This window comes from Hyaena hyaena, unplaced genomic scaffold (genome assembly GCF_003009895.1).
Source record: "Hyaena hyaena isolate Hyena2069 unplaced genomic scaffold, ASM300989v1 scaffold_1153, whole genome shotgun sequence".
Classification (NCBI taxonomy): Eukaryota; Metazoa; Chordata; class Mammalia; order Carnivora; family Hyaenidae; genus Hyaena; species Hyaena hyaena.
The window spans coordinates 141,806-161,711 of NW_024081781.1; the positions used below are offsets into that span (position 1 = coordinate 141,806).

The 19,906-nt window shown below is 50.9% G+C and overlaps 1 protein-coding gene across 3 annotated transcripts in view; it reads left to right on the forward strand.

Annotated features, from left to right (window-relative positions):
* Positions 1 to 19,906, forward strand: part of AGPAT4 (1-acylglycerol-3-phosphate O-acyltransferase 4) — a 127,221-nt gene that overhangs the window by 92,294 nt on the left and 15,021 nt on the right. For all 3 annotated transcript variants that reach the window (XM_039222501.1, XM_039222502.1, XM_039222504.1), the window contains exons 3-5: positions 4,264 to 4,433; positions 18,521 to 18,682; positions 19,489 to 19,642. In XM_039222501.1, the coding sequence (XP_039078432.1) occupies positions 4,264 to 4,433; positions 18,521 to 18,682; positions 19,489 to 19,642 (486 nt within the window). The remainder of the gene's footprint in view (positions 1 to 4,263; positions 4,434 to 18,520; positions 18,683 to 19,488; positions 19,643 to 19,906) is intronic.

The window sequence follows — 19,906 nt, forward strand, 5'->3', positions numbered from 1 at the left end:
TGGACAAGGCTGGCGGGGACGGGAAGAGGAAGGGCCGCGGGGTGCTGCCTGGAGGGTGCCCCGAGGTAATTGACGAGAATTGCTCCACACTCTGTGGGAATACGTGGTGAAAGCCACGCTCGGTCCCAGCCTACAAGGAGCTCACTGTCAGTCCAGGAAGGTGGGAAGCGACCTCCTCCCACGCTGGTGATTCAGGCATGGACTGGGAGGAGCTTTTTGGAAGGCAGTTTGGAAAAATCCATAAAATTTGAAAATATGCGTACCCCTCAGCCCATAATTCTACTTTCATGTGTGCCTATGCTGGAGAAATACTTTCACAAATACTTTTTTCTGAAACCTGCATCTTCAACGGTGTTTATTGCCGTATCTGTAACAGTAAAAATGCTAATCAATGGCAGAATGCCTAAATAAATCGTTGGATAGCCACAGCATGAATAGCGCAGCTGGTGTGTTACCCTTTATGAAATTGTCATGCTGCTTATTTTTGACCTAAAACAAATGGCAGTTTCGTATATTGAACAGAAATCCCTGTGTCTGCGTTTATCTTCAAAATGGGGATGATAATAGTGCCTCCGACTCCCATAGAATTAATGTAAAGATTTCATGCAATACCGCGCGCAAAGCTCTCAGGCCAGTCGCCAGCACATGGCTGGAGCCCAGCAAATGTGCGCTGACATCACTATGTCTATGTGTCAACATAGAAAGATTCAAAATACACCATTTGGAGAAAGTCACTATATTTATATTTTTACATAGGCAGATGAAGTATGAGCCCATTTGTGGGTGGGAAACACATGAGTGAGTCTGTGTGCATCTTTGAGTAAATGTCTAGGACCAGGATTAGAAGGCTTCCTTCCAAACTCTTCCTAATGGTGAACCCTGGGGAAGGGAGCGGGAGAGTGGGGAGGGGAGCCGCTGGGAGATAGCAGCCACCTGTACAGGGACTGGTCTCGGGCTGGTTCTCATTCAACCGTGGGGCTGCTCAGGCTGTCTCTCTGCAGCTGCGAGGGGTCATCTCTGTAGCTCGTGTTGGAGCCTGAAACCCCAGGGCGGCAATCAAGAAGTCGCGATGGATGTAAGACAGGGAGATCAAGAGGTTGGAACCCTCAAGTGCGATCCAAAGCCTTAAGAGGACAGACTGAATCCCACGGCACTTCCTTTTGCATCTGGTGTCGATGGCATGAGGGCCCTGCATCAGGGAGTGGATGCACACACCTGGCCCAGGTGTCTGACGAGCTGGTGGGGAGGGGGGCTGTGGGGGAGGTGAATCAGCAGATCTGGAGCTGTGTGTGTGTGTGTGTGTGTGTGTGTGTGTGTGTGTGTGTGTGTTACAGAATGGGGCTGCTTCCCTTCCACCTGCCAGACCTCCCAAGAGTGTTTGTGGCCCTGCCCCCTCTAACTGGAAACAAACCAACAAAGGGATTCTGGGAGATGTAGTCCATTCCAGCCTAAGGGACATGCCACAAAGCCCATCAAGGGGGAAATGTCACATTTTCCTCTATAGACGTCTGGATTTTTAAATTCTTTTTTGATGTGACCCTAAAAATGTATATATTGTGAATTAAAAAAAAAATGAAAGCCGTTGGTGGGGAAAAAAAAAAAAGAGGAAAGAAAACTCTTCTTCCCGGTGAGATTTAGTGTTTGGATTTATCCCTCACAACGTCCTGAGAATCTGTTTCTCCACTGTTAGCAGCCTGGCCCTGGCCACCGTCACCTCCTAACTGCTTCTGCCCTGGCTCTTCCGGGCTGGCCCCACTTCAGCCAGAGTGAGCTTGTCAAAATGCAGATTAGATGCTGCTGTGTGCCTATTTAAAAATGTTCCAGTGGCTTCTCGTTGCTTTCATTATGAAGCCATAAATCATAGCTCCCCACTCAGGTCTGGAAGTCGCTGTAATGCTCTTGCTCTGTCTCTCTCTGTCTGTCTCTCTCCCCCCGCCTCTTCACTCTCGCCTTTAGTGGCTGCTGAGCCTTGCGTGTGCTGTAAAATTACCATGCAGAGCATAGTAGCACAAGGCTGGCTACTGGCTGACTACCTACTGTGCGCACAGTTATGCTGGGTGCCTTGAGTCACCTGACTTAGTACCCACAGCATGGGGTAAAGGCTAAAAGCTCTTCCTGTGCCTACTTTACGGACGAGCACACTGAGACTTAGGGACATAGGGAAATGAGCGAGGGGTGAATGGCAGCACCGGGATTGGAGCCTGGAGTGTCTGACCCCCACCCCCATGAGCGTGATATTCAGCAACCATCCCTCCGGGAACAAGTCTGTCCTTCCCTGTCACTCCGCCTTGGGAGTGGCTCAGTGGCCCTCCCCGGGGTGGTCAGCCCCGGGAGGGTGGGCATCTGAGTCATGTCTCCGGTGCCTCGTATGGAACCTGCACACATTCGGTCATTGGTGTTTGTCGAAAGCGTGATGAGCTGGCGCTGTGCTGGCTTCTGGAGCTCAGCTAGAGTTAGAAAACCCAAGCAATGCAGTCCTTGCTCCCTGGGCTTGTGCCGAGGACCAGGGGAGGTGGCCGCAGGCGCTGTCACAAGCTGCACTAAGTCCCGAGAGGGTGCAGGGGAGAAAGTGTGAATCGGCCCAGCCCGGCCTCCAGCAGGGAGGCGTGGAGCCCAGAGAGGCAATCGGGGGGTGTTTGCAGAATGACAGTGGGATGCGAGTCGCGGAACTGGACAGCCTTATCTCACGGGCTCCCGTGTGGTTCTGCTCTTTGGGGCTTATCTGTGCTCTGTGGACAGTAATGAGCCAGATCGGTCCTGCCCACCCAGTCTCTTAGAAGAAATCTGCACAGCAATATAAGCCTCTTCCTACCCAGTGGTGACAAACTGTCCTTTGTCCTGGCCGGCAGTGCTCCCTGCTCCTCCCACCCTCCCTAACACTTACCTCCCTTCCCAACCTGCCATGTTAGGTCCCGCTGATGTCACTGCCTGTGGGACAACTGACTAGAGACTCGGCATTTTCTCAGCTCCAAGAGCTAGGCAGACACTTTTCATTGCCAAGTAAAGGGAGCCTGTCAGTTTGTCACAACAGTGCTGGATCCTGAGTGGCCAGTTTGTTGGGAACTTCCTGTGTCCTGTGCATGGATTGCATGCTGTGCGCTGGGCACTTTAATCCTCACAGAACCCATTCCAAAGATTAGGATCCTGAGGCACCAGGAGGCTCACTTGTCCAAAGTCCCACAGTGCCCACTGCTTAGAAACTAGCCTGTCATGCCTTCTAGAGAGTTCTAGGGCTCCAGTGAGAAAGCATCAGTCTCCAGCCTCCAGGAGAAAGGTTTCCAAGGGCAGCCACTGAAGCCGTTGCAACACGCAGGTTGCCCGGAGTCAAGTCTGCACCTGCTCATGTGTGCGTGTGTGCGCCTGTGTGTGCTTGTGTGTCTGGGGGTGGGTGAGGAGTGAATCTTCTGCTAAATGCGCACCCTACTAACCGGTGATAAGCAGGGCTACGGCCTCGGGGCAGAGGCCTGACATGCCACCCATCTGCCTGCCAACCACCTTCAGCTTTCAAAATTCATTTTAAAGCTTCTGTGTAGATATCGTCTTAATCCCCAGTGCGTAACTATGTTTCTGGGCCATTTCCACCATCGAGGCAGGCTTTTCCTGAGGCAACCAGGTTGGAAAGTGGTCACCAGGAATAAAGTTATCACTGAAGAATGAAACCAAATTGTCATTATAACCTGGGCGGGGGGTGGGGGGAGGACTTCTATTTTCACAAGCTGCTGTGAAGAATATTTGAACGGTCTCACTGAGGCCTGCGGTACAATGGCTCTAATGTATCCTGGCTTCCTCACACCACGGGTCTCCATTATGTCAGGTGCAGACAGGCATCATGAATGGGAGAGAGAAAATGAGGTATTTAGTGTTCTTTGATGGAGTTTATAAGAATCTCAGTTAGTCATCATCTCACGCTGCCTTTCAGAGCTCTGTAAACACAAGAGCAGGCATTCTTGATGGATTCGGGCTTTCTGATTTACTTCTCCCCAAGGTACTTAATCAAGGTACGCAATCAACTCATTTGGCTCCTCAGCGCTCCCTCTCCTTCCCCGGACCCTGTTGTGAAGCCTTCCTTGTTTTCCTTCTGCTTCTAAACCGTTTCAAGGATGGGGGTCTGGGCTGAAATGATCTAGAACGTGACCTCCAGAAGTCGCTCTCTGCCCCAGCTGGGAGGGGAGAGCCCCACTCCTGCCCCGCCCAGCAAAACCAAGCCTTGGGCACCTGGGATGCGTGAAATAAACGTCTGTCTGTTGTTGTGGTTTGTTCCAGAGCTGGTGATGTTGCTGGAGTGGTGGTCAGGCACGGAGTGCGTCCTCCACACAGACCCCCAGGCCTACCCCAAGTATGGAAAGGAAAATGCCATCGTGGTTCTGAACCACAAGTTTGAGATTGACTTTCTCTGTGGTTGGAGCCTGGCCGAACGCTTTGGGGTGTTAGGGGTAAGTTGGATTCACATTTTTCCGCCTCACGCATTTCCCTTGTTCAACTATGACTCATCCTTTTCTCTCAGCCCTTCGGGATTGCGGAAGCATAAACAGTTTCTACCTGACAACATGTTCTTAACCAATTGCTTTTCATTCCTGCGTGGAGTCCAGATGAAGTTCTTCTTCTTCTTCTTCTTTCTTTTTTTTTTTTTTTTTGAGTTTATTTTTTTATTTTGAGAGAGAGAGAGAGAGACTCCCAAGCAGGCTCCCCACTGTCAGCGCAGGACTTGAACCCACAAAATGTGAGATCTTGACCTGAGCTGAAACCAAGAGTCGGATGCTTAACTGACTGAGCCCCAAGATGAACATCTTCTAATGACTGATAATGATATTTGTTCAGCGATGACGATGTGCTACATATTTTATATACAGTGAGTTTATTTACTCCTTCTAGAAACATTTATGAAGAGATGACATCTACTCTCCCTTTTTAAAAAACCCAAGTTACAGAAGGTTTAAATGATCTGCTCAAGGACACAGAGCTGTTACATGGATTTGGATTTGGACTCCTCTGGTTTGTGGCCACGTCGTGCCCTTCATCTCCATGCTTTGCTGCTTCCCCGGGGTTCAGCTCTGCATTTTCATCTTTGTGGGCTTAGAAGGTTGCATCCCCAAGCCAGAGAGTTTCAATGGCAGAATTCAGAATAAACACAAACTTCTAGTCCCCCCCCCCCGCCCCCGCCCCCGCGCCCCACAAGTAGTTTGACTTCGACATGCCTTTGGGACTGGACTTTCTTGCTTGACTTTTGTCATCTTGAAAACATCGAGGTGTGTATCTGTCCCGCCCAGATCTGATAAGCGAACTGAAGATGTCGAGGTGCTGAGCTGTCCCATCCTGACAGGGATGATGTGTGCCGGCCTGGGGCGTGGAAGGGCCAGAACAGCTTGGGCAAGAACTTGGGGATTGTGTTTTGCACCTGGGCACAACGCCTGCAGGCAGACGGGGTGTCTGCTCACGCTGGTTTTGATGGACCAGGGAGACAAAATCAGAGAGTTCAGAGTGGAGGAGATTGAAGCCTGAGAGGGGGGCGGGGCCGATAGGGTCCACGCGTCTGACTCGGCGGGGAGGCCACGTGGGTCTAGTCCCCGAGGTGCCTGCGGAGGCTCAGAGATGCCAGCAGCAGGTGGGGGGCCTCTTTGACTCTGCATGTTTGGGAAGACCCTTGGTGAAGGAGGATTACCCTGCACGGGACACATTTTGTATCTGCTTTTAACCATTGATGTACTTTCAACTAGGGACAAAAGGAGACAGAAGGAAATGTGCTTAGAATCGAGTCCCGTTCATGTCCTTGGGGCAAATGAGACTCCTTCTTAGGCTCTTAAACTATCAAAAGGCAGGCAAGGTCTTTAGCAGTTTTTCAAGAGATAGAAATGGTGTGTTGCATCGCTGTTGCTACCTTAAGACTTCTAAAAAGTGGATTGCCTGTAAGTGAATCACCGAAGGGATTTCTAGGAAGGAGACAGGCCTTCCTGACGACAGTTTACTCCTTTGTTTTCCTATTTATTCTTCCAGTTCTGACTTGGTATCTACATGCACATGGGTGTTGAATATACATTCAGGAACAAAACCAAACATTCCAGCATCTGCCTTTCTCCATTTCGAGCTCTGGGTAGAGATCTCATCTCTCTGAGGTCAGTTTTGTGCTTTGATTCTCTGAGAGAAGAGATTTCCTCCCAACATGTCACAGTCCGAACCTCACCGCGGAAGCGAATGACCTTGACAGGGTCCTTCTTCTGCCTTGGGAGAAAGGGTACCTAGTGTCTCTGCGTCCTGACTGCTAGAACATTCGTTCTTCTGCCTCCGAGCTAGACTTCCCGGCGTGCCGGTGTCCACGCAAGCCCGGTGTGGTTGAGGGGCAGTCGGTGTTCTCTAGGCTTCCCAAGGCTCTGGGGGAGTTCCTGCTCAGGACGTGAACACGCGTGTGATGTGGGTCAGGAAGCACCGTCCATTTCACGCCGTGGCCTTGTAGCTTGATGACCACCAGCTCTTTCTGGGTACCATTCTCTGAATTTGCTGTTTCCAAATCTTATGACATTGTTATTCTTTTTTTTTTTTTTTTTTTAAATTTTATTTATTTCTAGGAGAGAGAGAGATAGACAGCGTGAACAGGGGAAGGTCAGAGAGAGAGGGAGACACAGACTCCGAAACAGGCTCCAGGCTCTGAGCTGGCAGTCAGCACAGAGCCCGACGCGGGGCTCGAACCCACGATCCGCGAGATCATGACCCAAGCGAAAGTTGGACGCTCAACCGACTAAGCCACCCAGGCGCCCCAATGACATTGTTATTCTTTACATTCTGTAAACTCCCAAAGCCTCAGTTTAGTTAAATCCTTCGTTCCAGGAATGTAACTAGTACATCTGATTTCAGCGCTCTGCTCTCCTCCCCTGGAAGGTGTTGGGAGGAAGAGACACAGGGGCCCCGGGGACGCCGGAGCCTTTGCGTCAGAAAATGACCAGGGCCACCTAGGACAGGGACCAGGCTTGAGCACTGTGGTAAGAGTGCTGATGGCTGGAAGGTTATTAACAGGACACCCCCCGTCTGGCCAACAGCACAGGGACTTTTCACCTCCAGCTGTGATTCCGTAAATGAATACCGTATTCGTTGGGTTTCCTTTCTTACCGTTGAAACCCGAGCAGCCAGGGGTGCCTGTGAGGGGGAGAGAGCACTGTCATCCGAGACTGTTCCAGGAGTTCGCGGGTTTCGGAGGCTGCCTGGCTGTAAAGCAGGTGGGATGAAGCCTCCTCCTGGGGCGAAGCACGTCCCATTCTCCCTGGAATTGGGGAGCCCTGCTCAGTGGGCCCTCAGCTCCGGGAGCCCCGGAGTCCTCACCAGGATCGGAGGGAGGGTACAGACGGGCCAGGAGGTGGCCTCCTTCCCCTTTCCTCCAGGCACTGAGCACCAGCCCCTGATGCGGCTGCACATTCTAAGGACGCCTCGTCCCCGCCACGTAGTTAGCGCCTGGAGAGAATGACAAAGGTGTCGGTGACCCTTGTCGGGGTCAGGGGTTGGGCCAAGTCTGGGGGAAGCTGCCAGACTCTTCTCCCAGAGGACTGCCCTGTCTCTGCAGCAGGGGACAGTTCATAGCCACGTGTGCTGCTTGAGCAGCCAAGGTCCAGGTAGAGGCCGTGATGCCAGATGAGCAGCTTGGCCTCCTTCCAAAGTGGCACGTTTACTCCCACCACCCTTAAGTGGTTACAAAGCAGCGTCTTGTTACGGTAATTGTTCAGCAGGACCTTTGGTCTTAAATTGCCTACCAAAAAACAAAAAACACCCAGTTGATCTCTTTCTTAAAATAACGCGTGACGTTGAGATCCTTCTGGGGTCTGAGGAGTTTGCTCCTTAGAGAAGAAGGCACAAGAAAAAGGTTCCCGCGGGGGCAGTTTTCACCTGCACATCTAACTGTCCATGAGGATGTGAGTTTAAAGTGAAGCCATGAAATTTGCCAAGATTCTTGAGAATGGGGTCATTAAATATGAAGTTGGTTTTGGGAGGAAAGTGGTGGGGTTTTCTTAAAAAGGAAAAGGACCTTTCACCTTTTACAAGCATCTGAGGCCCGACACAGTCATTCCAGTGGCCCTGGCTCCCTTCACAGCTGGCATTTCATGGCATGGGCCAGGGTTATGGCAAAGGATGACTGTGACTTTGAGGAAAACACGGACTCCTCCCTGCCTGCAGTTAGGCACGGCCCATGGGCAGTTAAGAGTGTGAGTCACTAAAGTGTCCAACAAAAATGCAATGCAGAGGGGCTGGGGTTCTGAAGCTTCTGGTACCTGTAGACTTCTCTTTCTGCACTAGCAAAATACATACGTGTCACTTCACAGGGGCCCTGGCAGGCCACCCAAGGTCATCTTTGTTGGGTCTTTGAGCAGCACTGAGCGCCTGGTAAGCGTTCCATACACAGTGATGGCCATGGTCCGTATTCACCTGCTGGGTAGGTGTGGCCTATAGGTTAACCTGGAGGCCAACTGGGATATTGCCGTAGATCGTTAACGAGGCCAGATCTGTTCTAATCTATGGCTATGAGACAGGCCACCTGACACAGCAGCTTAAAACAACGAACACATATTGGCTCAGTCTGTGTGGTCTGAGGTCCAGGCTCAACTCAGCTGGGGGGCTGGCAAGGGTCTCTTAGGAGTTTGTACTTAAGCTGCTGGCCAGGGTGGTGGTCTCATCAGAAGGCTCGCCGTGCGGATGACCTGCCCCCACCTTCGTCCCTGTGTTTGTTGCCAGGCCTGACCCCTCCCTTGGGCTTTCCTCTGGACATGGCCGCTGTCTTACCCCAGGGTGATCTGTCCCGGAGAGAGCGGGGGAAAGCCCCCGAGGCAGCAGTCATGGCCTTTTTGTGACCAAAGCTCCAAAGTGGCATCATCACTTGGTCGCACGTGTCTGTCTGCAGTGAGTAGATGAGTCCAGCCCACCCTCAAGGAAGTAGGGTGGGTTACAGGAGGGCTCTGATACCAGGCTCTGATGATACCAGGAGGCGAGGACCACTGAGGCCAGTGTAGAGCTGCCCACCGCACCACAGCAGGACATCGGCTCTCAGACCTCACATGTACGTAATATATGATCACTCAGCCTGACGACAGACTGAATTTCTGTTGCATTTCTTTGTCTAGGAAGAAGTAGAGGCAGAGTAGTAGAATCGCTACCCTCGGCAGAGGGTACTCAGATGTCCCTCACAAAGCTCTGACGATGGTGACAGTAGCCCTTGAGGCATCTTTAAAATATTTTCCCAACAAAAGAAGACTGTGTATTTTCTGTAGAAGACACCACTGGGCATTACAGAGATACAAAGGGGGATCAGAAAATGCGGTCTTTGCCTTCAGTGATTTTGTAACACATCAAGAGAGGTAAAGAAGGGGCTTGCATGCCTGTCACAGGACATGGGGTGTTGAAGAGGGTGACAGCATAGGGCTGACCACGCTCTCTTGGGGCAGTGAGGTGTGGGTAGGCAGTGGTGATACTCAGCGCATTTAAGCACAGACCAGTCAGCACTACAGCACCATCCTGGGGGCCTCTGTCATTCCCAGTGTCACCCCTTTGTTAGATGTTGAGGGCCTGAAGGGCCTGGGGACGAGCTGGGTTCACTGTGGTAAAGGTGCGATATTGGGGGGTGAGTTTTGTGTTTTGGGGCAGCTCTGGTTGACCAAACCGTGGGGAGGAATTTCAATATTTTCACAACTGGTGTAACATTCTAGTGCTTACCAGCACATGGGCTGTGGGCCCCCAGGGGACACAGGAGACTTCCAGAAGATGACAGCTTTGGAACAAGGCCTCAAGGGCATGATTTTAGGAGCAGTGGAGGTCTAGGGGAAGGGATGATCATAAAGGTGGGGAGGTGCCTAAAGGGAGACCCCAAGTGATAGGCCCCCGTCCGAGCAGGCGACCAGGCTCCATGTTCCTCTTCTCCATTCGGGCCCAGCCACAAGTGCGTATTAGCCTTCCTCCTCATCTCACCAGCTCAAGGTCGCTGTGGGCCGATTTCAGACTTACTGAAGCAAGTCAGAAAGCAGGTTGTGGGCTGGTGCTGTTTTGGTTGACCCACCTGGGCAGAGGTGGTGGCTTGTGTAGCTCTGGGTCACACGGCCAGCAGATGTCATAAAACCCCAGAAAATCACTCAGGAGCTGAAACCAGAACGGAATCCAAACCGTTGGTGTCCCGATTTAATTTTGCCAAGATGCATGCGGTCCTTAACCTTGACTATGGTTCTCTTTGTGAAAGGTTGACATGTACCTGAAATCCAGGATTTCTCTAAGTTTGATTATTAAAAGGATCAATTTTCTCACTAAGGGTTTCCTGCAGGAAAGATGTCAATCAATGCATATTTGTTTAGAAAGGCTGCATAACTGTTACTTCCTATAACTTCCATCGATTAGAACATTCCCTCAAATTGTAGGTTTCCCGTGTCTTGTGTTTGAACATGTAAAACTTAGCAGGAAAGTGGACGCTCTGAGAGATGAAGGTATGCCTTCTGTGCTCATATATCAAGAGCAAGTATTTTTTTCCCCTCTACTTACTCAAGAACAGTTCTCTCCTAAGAGTGGCAGGGGATAGAAGTATAGGCAAAAAACCAGAACAAACAAATGAAACTTCCAAAAACAAAACACAAAAAAACCCAATGTCTTAGAGTCCCACAGATTTGGACTTGAACCCTGACTCTTGCATTTACCAGTTGCGTGACCTTGGGGAGGTTACCTGACTCTTCTGAACCTCAGTTAATAATTCCCATTTCATGGTGTTGTAAGTTCTTAGTAAATATATAGGGCTTAATAAATATATGCATTGGATTAATGAGTATAAGTAAAATACTTAGTTCAAGTGTCTTGCACAACATAGGCGTGCAATAATTATTAGTTTCCTTGACCCTAATTAGTTTCCTTTCATTGAATGTTTTCATGTAATGACAAGGAGGAAACAGTATGGAAGACAGAAGAGAGAATGAATGTTTTTATAAGTGGGATTTGGCTGGCGCTAGATCCCCAGGCAGCTGACACCCTGCCCCCCATCACTGTTATGCAATGCAAGGTGCGGTGGTATTCATTATCTCTTGATTTCTTGACACATGCTTGTCAAGTTCCTTTTGGCCACAGAGAGATTAGAAGTTTCTAGATGTGGAGAAATGTTTTATGTTTTCTTTCCCATCAGATACACCTGCAGCTATGGTTTATCAGCTCCCTGATGTGGCTTCCCCCACCCTCGATGCCAGTATCTCGGGGTGTGTGGGAAGCATGCTCCCCCACCCCCCTCAAGGGCTTGATCAGCATGCTCCATATTACGCTCGAGTACCAGCCACTATACTACGAGTGGGCAGGGATGCCACTTTTTGCCTCTAAGTATTTGCCCATTGGGCCAAACATGCGGGGATCTGGCATTACACAGACAGGGAGATTGAGAGAATAGTGATGAGGTGAGGCCCCTTGCAACTCGGGCAGCCGCTTGACTCACTGGTCAAGGAAACAAGTCAGCAGCTCAGTGGAAGGACAGCTATGTACCTTGAGTCCACAACTGAATATATTCCCGGAAATGTTCGTGTCCACTTTGTTTTTAAAAGCACAGTGTGGAGTTAGACACACCGAGGTCTTCTTTTTTATTAATCAGGGTCCTCTGGCAACGTCTTTAACAAGCCAGGGTTGGATTACACCAACTGATTGGGAATCCAGACTTGCTTTAAGCAGCCCTACCATTGCCCCGCCCCCGCCATCTTCACACAGCCCTCAGCAGAGCTTCGAAGCCGAGGATGGGAACCAGCTCAGTGTGGGCCCCCAGTAACTGCTCCCTCTTGTCACACTTGCGTCCTAATGTGCTTGGGGCCCTCCACGCCCCCATCTTCCCTGTGCCTCTTCAGTGGCTTGTCCAACACCTGCTGGTGACAAGGGGCTGGCGATATAGCTCCTGTTACCTTCCGCCCTTGCAGAGCGCGGATTCCCCAGCCCTGTCCCTGGGTTTCCTTCTGTTAAGTCTTTCCATATGGCCAGGCCCAAGGCCACCCTGGGCAGGACTCAGGTGGCCATTCGGAATAGAGGCTGGGAAGGGGACCTGTGTTCAGGAAAGGGGAGCAGGGCATTGCCTGGGGGGCTCCTCTCTCATCTGTTTTATCTGGAGCCCCAATCCGTGGAGCAGAGTCAAATGTGATGAATACCCAATGCCCAAGAGTTTTACTTTGTCCGCAAATGCCCTTTCCTTCCCCACTGCACATGTGCGCAGCAGGCAAGCTAAGGCGGGTTTGGGTTTGGTAAGGGGAGGGATGTAGACTGGGGGAAGCGGGGGGGACTGAGTGCGGGAGATGCTAGCAAGAGCCCAAGAGCTCGGAGCACGATGCTCCACCTGGATAAACGGTGAACATTTATTTCCGGTCGAAGAGAGATTAATTCTCAGAGGGAGCTTTTGTTTCGTGTTTGTTTTATGCATTTCCCTGTGGCTGTGACTAATTGTGGAACAGTGTTCATTTTGTTTTCAGACTCTCTTGAGATTTTCCTGGTAGCGTAAGGCCCCCAGCATTTTCTTTTTTAGTGTCAGAGAAGGGAGGCAGCAAGAGAAAGGAATGAGGGCAAGCAGAATGAGGCCACATGGATGTTACCCCAGTTGGCACAAATGGAGTCTCACCTTTTGATGTGCACACATGGACGCATGCGCACGCACACACGTGCCCGGCTCAGTATTTTGAGCTCCGGTCTTATTTCCTGCCTTTTTTTGTAGCCAGAGACATATTGCAGCCTCATCTTTTCCATTCTTGCACTGATCTCTTTTGCCAGAGAGCATGTCTGCTCGACAGCTTGTTCACAGAGGTCAGTGGCATGAGTAACACAGAAATCGGTAGCTCCTGTTTCTCTCCTCCCACTAGACTTTGAGTGTCTCGAGGCCATGGGTAATCTTACTCATCTTTGTGTCCCCAGCACCTGTCACAGTGCCCGGCACAAGGGAGGTATTTGACAAACACTTGTTGCATGGACAGAGCAGTTTTGATATTAAAGTCCACACACCAAGGTAGAGGCTGCGCTATTGGCCGACTCGCTAGCCCTCTGCGGTGATGGGGACTCGCTCACAAGCAAGAAAACATTCAAAAGGTTGAAGTGTGGATGTTTTAGCCTGCTTTTAGAGACCCACTTAAGATATCCCACTCAGGTATTTTGTATATTTAATAGAAACACATGACCTTGGGTGAATCCATGTGACTACCTGCTGACCATACGGGTAAACTTTTGGGAATGCCTATGTGTTTGGAAGCCAGGAAGAGATGTTTATGCAAACAGCACGCTGACCATCCTACTGACTAGTGTTAGTCCCTAATTGTGTTTTCGGAGTGGTCAGAGGAGGTGGGGGGTGCCATGGAAAGGATCCCCTACTTGTGCCAACTGTCCTACAAACCCGGCATCAACACTTCATAGTTTCTGGTTGGCAGGTGGCCATGTTGGAGAAAACCCTTAACTACAAGCTCCCGATTCTGCTCAGTTTTCATCACAGAGGCTGTGGAGCTGAGAAAGTGAGGCAAGAGCCACACAGTCTCAGGGTTGGAATGTGCCGGGTCTCAATGCATCTTCAAGGCAGTTCTTTCTGGCACCACATGGTGTCTGCACAGGCATTGACCAGTTGGCTGGAGGTGCTGAAGGGGTTCCTGAAGGGAACCCTGAAGGGGTTGGCTGCTTCTATTGGGTGGTCCCCATGAGGCTGTGGGCTGCTTGATCAGATTGATTGGGCAGCTGTAGTAAGATGGTTCTCTCTCTTTCTCACACACACACTCACACACACACTCTCTCTCTGTCTCTCAGACACACCCTTTCTCTCTATATACACACCCTCTCTCTCTCTCTTTCACATATACCCCTCTCTCTCTCACACACACACAATCACTCTCATACACACACCCTCTCTCCCACGCACATACACACACACAGTCTCTCTCTCTCACACACAAATAGACACATACTGTCACATACATTGTCTCTCTACACACACCATCTCTCTCTCTCTCTTTCTCTCTCTCTCTCTCTCTCTCACACACACACACACACTCGAAAGTTTTATAAACTGCAGAATGTGATATCACGTCAGCAACTGCCTACAGCTACTAGAAACGGCCAGGTCCTTGCCGTTGTGGATTCCTCCTAGGAAGTCGCGCTTCCTATGAACATTTTTGATTTTCCAGACCTGCTAGTGTCTAGATGGGCCTGTGGTAAATCTAACTCCTCTGTAAGTCTCTCATGTCTACCCTCAAGATAAACCCAGAATCGACAAAATTGGTGTTGTTTTCGTACAACGTCTTTCCTGAAGACGTTACCGTCCACACACAGAAACCCTTGCGTGGCCTGGGAGGTCACGATAGCAACGGCACATTGGGTTTCCGGGAGGACCGTAAGCACATGGAGTAGAAAGTTTCTAGTCTCTTGGTCCCAAATGAACGAAGTCGCATAAATCTCTTCGCACGCTGCCTCTCAGCGAGCTCTGTAGTAACTGCAGCCTTTCGTTACTACTGTAAGCTGAAGCATGGCTTCGGAAATGGGGGAGTCAAAAGGGATGTTCAGCCCCTGCGCTCACTCTGTGGTGATGATAGCAGCTGTACGTTATTGAACACCCATGGTCTGGTTCTCACCTTGGCACATTTGTGTCTGTTTCCATATGGTATTAAATCCTTACAGCAGCACTTTGAGGTAGGTATGACTTTCCTCATAAGACAGCTGGGAAAACAGGCTCGGGAAGGTTAAGTATCTGAACCAAAGTCACGCAGCTAGGCTGGTCACAACCAGGACTGGTGTCAAAGCTTTCTGAATCCTGTTATTCTTGCCAAGGAAAGGAAATCAAGTCAAGTTGCTTTGATTTGAAAGGCAAAAGTTTCTACCTTAATATTTTAAAACAGTTCTCATATCAAGTAAACATAGTGAGCATCAAGGCCTAGGCCTAATGATAACATCCAGAACTTTAAGGTTGAAAGGTGTATTAATTCCACATAAAAACAAATATGTCCTCTGTTCCTTTTGATCATCATCACCAAATAGGCTGCTTTGATCTAGTCTCATTTATGCTGGAGCACGCTGAGGCCAACGACTTCTGAAAAAGGGTGTTGGTACTAACACTGCAAAATATTTTGTTGATAAAAAACAGGAAAATATAATAAAATAAAAAAACCAGGGCACCTGGGTGGCTCAGTCGGTTAAGCGTCTGACTTATGGGTTCGACTCAGGTCATGATCTCACAGTTTGTGAGTTCAAGCCCCGTGTTGGGCTCTGCACTGACAGCTCAGAGTCTGCTTGATAGTCTCTCTCTCCTTCTCTCTCTGCCTCTCCCCCACTCTCTCTCTTTCTCTTTCTCTCCCTCTCTTTAAAAAAAAATCACTCCTGATTTGACCATAGCTACTGTTATTTTTTTGTTTTACTTTTTTCACAGAGTCATAATCAGACTGTAGACTCAGCTTTCATTCAAGACCTTTAAAAATTTTAGTATTATATAATAAGCACTTCCCCAGCTTAAATATTTGTAGAAAACAAGTTTTAGTGGCTCTAAATCAAAGGTTGACAAACATTGGAACTGGAGGGATAGAGGATATTTTAGGTTTTATGGACCATATTGCCTCCATCAAAACTGTTCAACTCAGCTGCTGCAGCGTGAAGGAAGCCATGAGCAATGCATACCCAAAAGAGAGTGGTTGTTCCAATAAAACTTTATTTATAAAAGCAGGTGGTGGCGCTGCTCTTGCCCACAGGCTACAGTAACTGCTCTATAGTATTGTGTTATGCACCGTGTACACAGGCTATCATATATACTGTAATTCACTGAGCTTTTCTAGTGTGAGGCATTTAGATGGTTTGTGGTGCTCTAATGCAGTAGGACAGTGATAGACAGATTCTCGAGCCCACCTCTTTGGTGTACACATAGATCCTCCATCACTGTCAAAGTTCATTTCCTTTTAGCAGTAGGTTACCAAAGGCCAGCCACTAAGACATCACTTGCGTCTGGTGGGATAGAACCATTAATAGGAAATACCCCTGAGAGTACTTTCCCCACCAGGCAGCTGTTGTGGTTGACTGCCTGGGGCCACTCACCTTCCTAGCCCCAGTGGCTGCTGCCTTATAGAATATGACCCCCTCCTTGGTTATGGAACAGATCATCTTTTAGAATCCCTTCATGTCGACACAAAGCATTTTTGGAATGAGTTCAGCAATATGTAATTTTTGTAAATCGTCCTAACCTACTGAGAAGATAAGTGTAGCCCATTGGGGAGGATTTCCTATCTTGTTTCCTATCAGGCTGTGAGTAGGGAGGTCACTGAAACGAGGGAAACAGAGAGCATGAGAACATCCTGGCCAGTGAGGGGAGGCTGAGGGAAGAGAGGAAGGGCCTCCCATGACCTGAAAGCTGCCAGTGGACAGAACTGGTGGGCTGTCAAATGGCTCCTAGGGGCAGAGTGGTGATCCCCAAGGCAATTTGCTTTTGTGTTCTGGGTGACGGTCACTTCCTTCTCAGTCATAGTGCGAGAGAACCCAAGTCAGGATAATTAGTTCTGCTTTTAGGATTTAAAGTAACCCCACGTTGAAAAGAAAAAAAGCTGACTATAGGGAAGATTCTCACCAGTTATGTGATTGATGCGGTCACAGGCCCTTGTCATCTGGAGAAGGACAGAAACCCTGATCCAGGGCCTTGGTCATGAAGACATTCTGCTACCTCAGAGGAGAACAGGGCTGTAGCCAGATGCCTCCTGGGTTGGCTGAGAGGCCCCAGTGGCCTCAGCATTTCTAGGCTGTTGCCTCAGGGTCACGACGTGATGGTCAAAGCTGTGACACACTCAGCAACTGTGTTCACGGCAGAAAAACAGCTGGGCCTCCTGGCCATCTCTCTTCTTGTCGTGGGGCAAAAGCTTCCAGAAGCCCCAGGACGTGTGCACCAAGACAGACCTCTGAGTCACCTTACCAGAACTGGGTCAGAGGCCCACACTAAGCTAAGGGGTCCAGGGGGACACCAAGCTGGGTTGACATCACTCATGGTCACCCCCAGCGCCTGAGCATGTTGCCTTTGGAACAGAATGGAGAATGTAAATGAAAGAAGAGAGGACAATGGCTGGTGGGTAGGTGGCCCCCAGTGTGTGGCCCAGGGCCTCGGTGTGTGTTAGCATTTATTGTGAACTTTGCCCTGTGACAGACAACCTGGCCTAAACTCTGAGCTTCCCTAGTGCTTAGCTATGTGATTCTGGGCAAGCTACTTAAAATCTCTGAGCCTCAGTTTGATTATCTATAAAATGGGAGTATTTCTTTTGATTTCAAACTGAATAGAATTTATGTAAGGGCACAGCCCATTGCTGGGTACAGCGAGTCCTCTGACCCAGCAGGACTGGCCTCTTAGGTCCTCAGGGGACAGGCCCCAGACCTCATGGCTTGGTTCTCTTTGAGATAACTTGCATGTTGGGTTTGTGAGAATAAAAAAACAAAACCCATCAAAACACGGAGACACTGAACCTGACAGGTGTCTGTGCTCTGTGTCCCCCACTTGGGGGGGGGGGCGCGGGCAAGATGTTTGTTGTGTTTTTAGATAAAGGGAACAAGTGGCTGTTTTTGCTTCTCTCCAGTCTGCACAGGTGGGTGGGGAGCTACGGCCTATTGCTCTTCACCAAGCTGCAGCTGCGTGGTTGTTGGGGACATGACATGTCTTGTAAGCTCACGGCATAACTAGACAGTTGTCACCAAGAGCCCAGCTAAGCCTGCCTCACTGTCCAGACCACTGCCTCGGTCCCCTGTGCCATTCATCAATGATGGCTATCTCAATTTTGGCCAATTCCAAAATTAAGGGTGAAAAATATAGAACCTAGCCCACTCAATGTAAGGCAGTTTTTGTGTCTCCCCTGTCCCCCCCCCCCGCCCCAGCCCCTTGGCCCCCTGGTCTTCTCCAGGCCAGTGCAGGCCGTGTAGACTGGCATAGCTGGTTAGGGGCCAGCCAGCTGGTTGGCCAAGCCCTTGCATCTTGAGCCAGCCCCGGGCAGGCTGGAGCAGACATCCCAACCCCGCCGCCAGCCTTAGTGATGAGCCAGCGAGGGGATGGGTGGGGAGCCCCCAACCCGATCTGGTGGCCCGAGCTCCACTCCAGGCTCCCCCATTTTGCAGCCCTACAACCCAGAGAACCCTCCGGACCCCATTTCCTAGTCTGTGAGAGGAGAGTAATGTCTGCCATGCCCGCAGAGCCAAGTCTGGCTGAGGACTGGGTGCGATCGACAGGAAGAATCCCGTGTTACAACTGCACGACCAGCTTGGAAAATGACCTGAGCATCAGTGACCCTTAAATGTCCCTCACTGTTCCAGACGCTGCCCGGGTGCTGGCGCACCCCCGCTAAGAGCCCCGCACTCCTCCCCGCCCCGCAGAGTTAGCACAAACTCGGCCTCAAGTTAACCCGTGTGGAGGCTCCAGGGACAGTGGCTGCTTGCTCTCCGTGCTGTGGGACCGTCCCCATAGGCCTTCGGAGAGCGCGTCCTCTCCACTTTTTCTAGTAACGTCTCCAGCGGCCGCCAGAGAGGCCCGGTACGTCGGCCTCACGGCCGCCCTGGGCCCCCCCCTCTGTTTCAGGGCTCCAAAGTCCTGGCCAAGAAGGAGCTGGCCTACGTCCCGATCATCGGCTGGATGTGGTACTTCACCGAGATGGTCTTCTGCACACGCAAGTGGGAGCAGGACCGCAAGACCGTCTCGCAGAGCCTGCTGCACCTCCGGGATTACCCCGAGAAGTACTTTGTACGTGGGGCCCCGCGAGGCCGCCCCCCCTCCCCCCGCCCTGCCGCGCGCGCTCCTGCCTGAGCCTGACCAGCCTCACCCCTGCCAAGCGGACCTGCTGGCCTCCCCACTGCCGCACGCTGCCCCTGTCCTTCCCCTGAACTAACTGCTGCAGAAAGAAGTCCTCATAACGCTCTTGTCACACACACGGGATGTTCTTGTCACACGCACACTCAGGATTCTCTTGTCACACACACGGGATACTCTTGTCACACACACGGGATGTTCTTGTCACACGCACACTCAGGATACTCTTGTCACACACACTCGGGATGCTCCTGTCTCACACTCTCAAGATGTTCTTGTCACACACACACTCAGGATACTCTTGTCACGCACACGGGATACTCTTGTCACACACTCGGGATGTTCTTGTCACACACACACTCGGGGCGTTGTTACACGCTGGGGATGCTCTTGTCACACACAGCCTCGGGGTGCTCTTGTCACACAGGAGACTCATCAAACCCAGACACTTGGGACACTTGTCACACACACGTTCGCACACAGCCACACATACGTTCACTCCTCCACTATCCTCAGAGGGTGAACTTTGGTTTCCAGAGCTCACAGAGAGGAAGGCCAGCCTCGGGGCCACCTGAGGTCAGGGCCACATGGCTGCCTGGCTGTTTCCTGGGGCTCCTGTGGGACCACAGGTGACTGAGACGTGTGACAGGGGACGGCACGGGACTCTGAGATTGAGTGTGACCGAAGGCCCCGTGTGTGTGCCCGGGAGCCGTGTGTGACCGTCACCCTGTCCCTTCCAGTTCCTGATTCACTGTGAGGGCACTCGCTTCACGGAGAAGAAGCACCAGATCAGCATGCAGGTGGCCCAAGCCAAGGGGCTGCCCAGCCTCAAGTACCACCTGCTGCCGCGCACCAAAGGCTTCGCCATCACCGTGAGGAGTTTGAGAAATGTAGGTAAGGAAGACCCCAGATTCCCCTGCAGCAAGGAGACCGAACCCCAGCACCCCGATCTCAGGGGCTCTCCCCGGGCAGTGCCCCCAGCTGACTGTGGCTGGTAGCTAGGAGGGCACACGGGGGACAAGGGATGGTCAGCCTGGATCCAGGCCAACGCTTGCACTCTCTCTTCCTCTCACACACACCACGCGCGCATGCACACGCACGCCGGACAAACACTGCCCCCTCCTGCTCAGCACCGGGACTGCAGGGCTGTGCTGACCC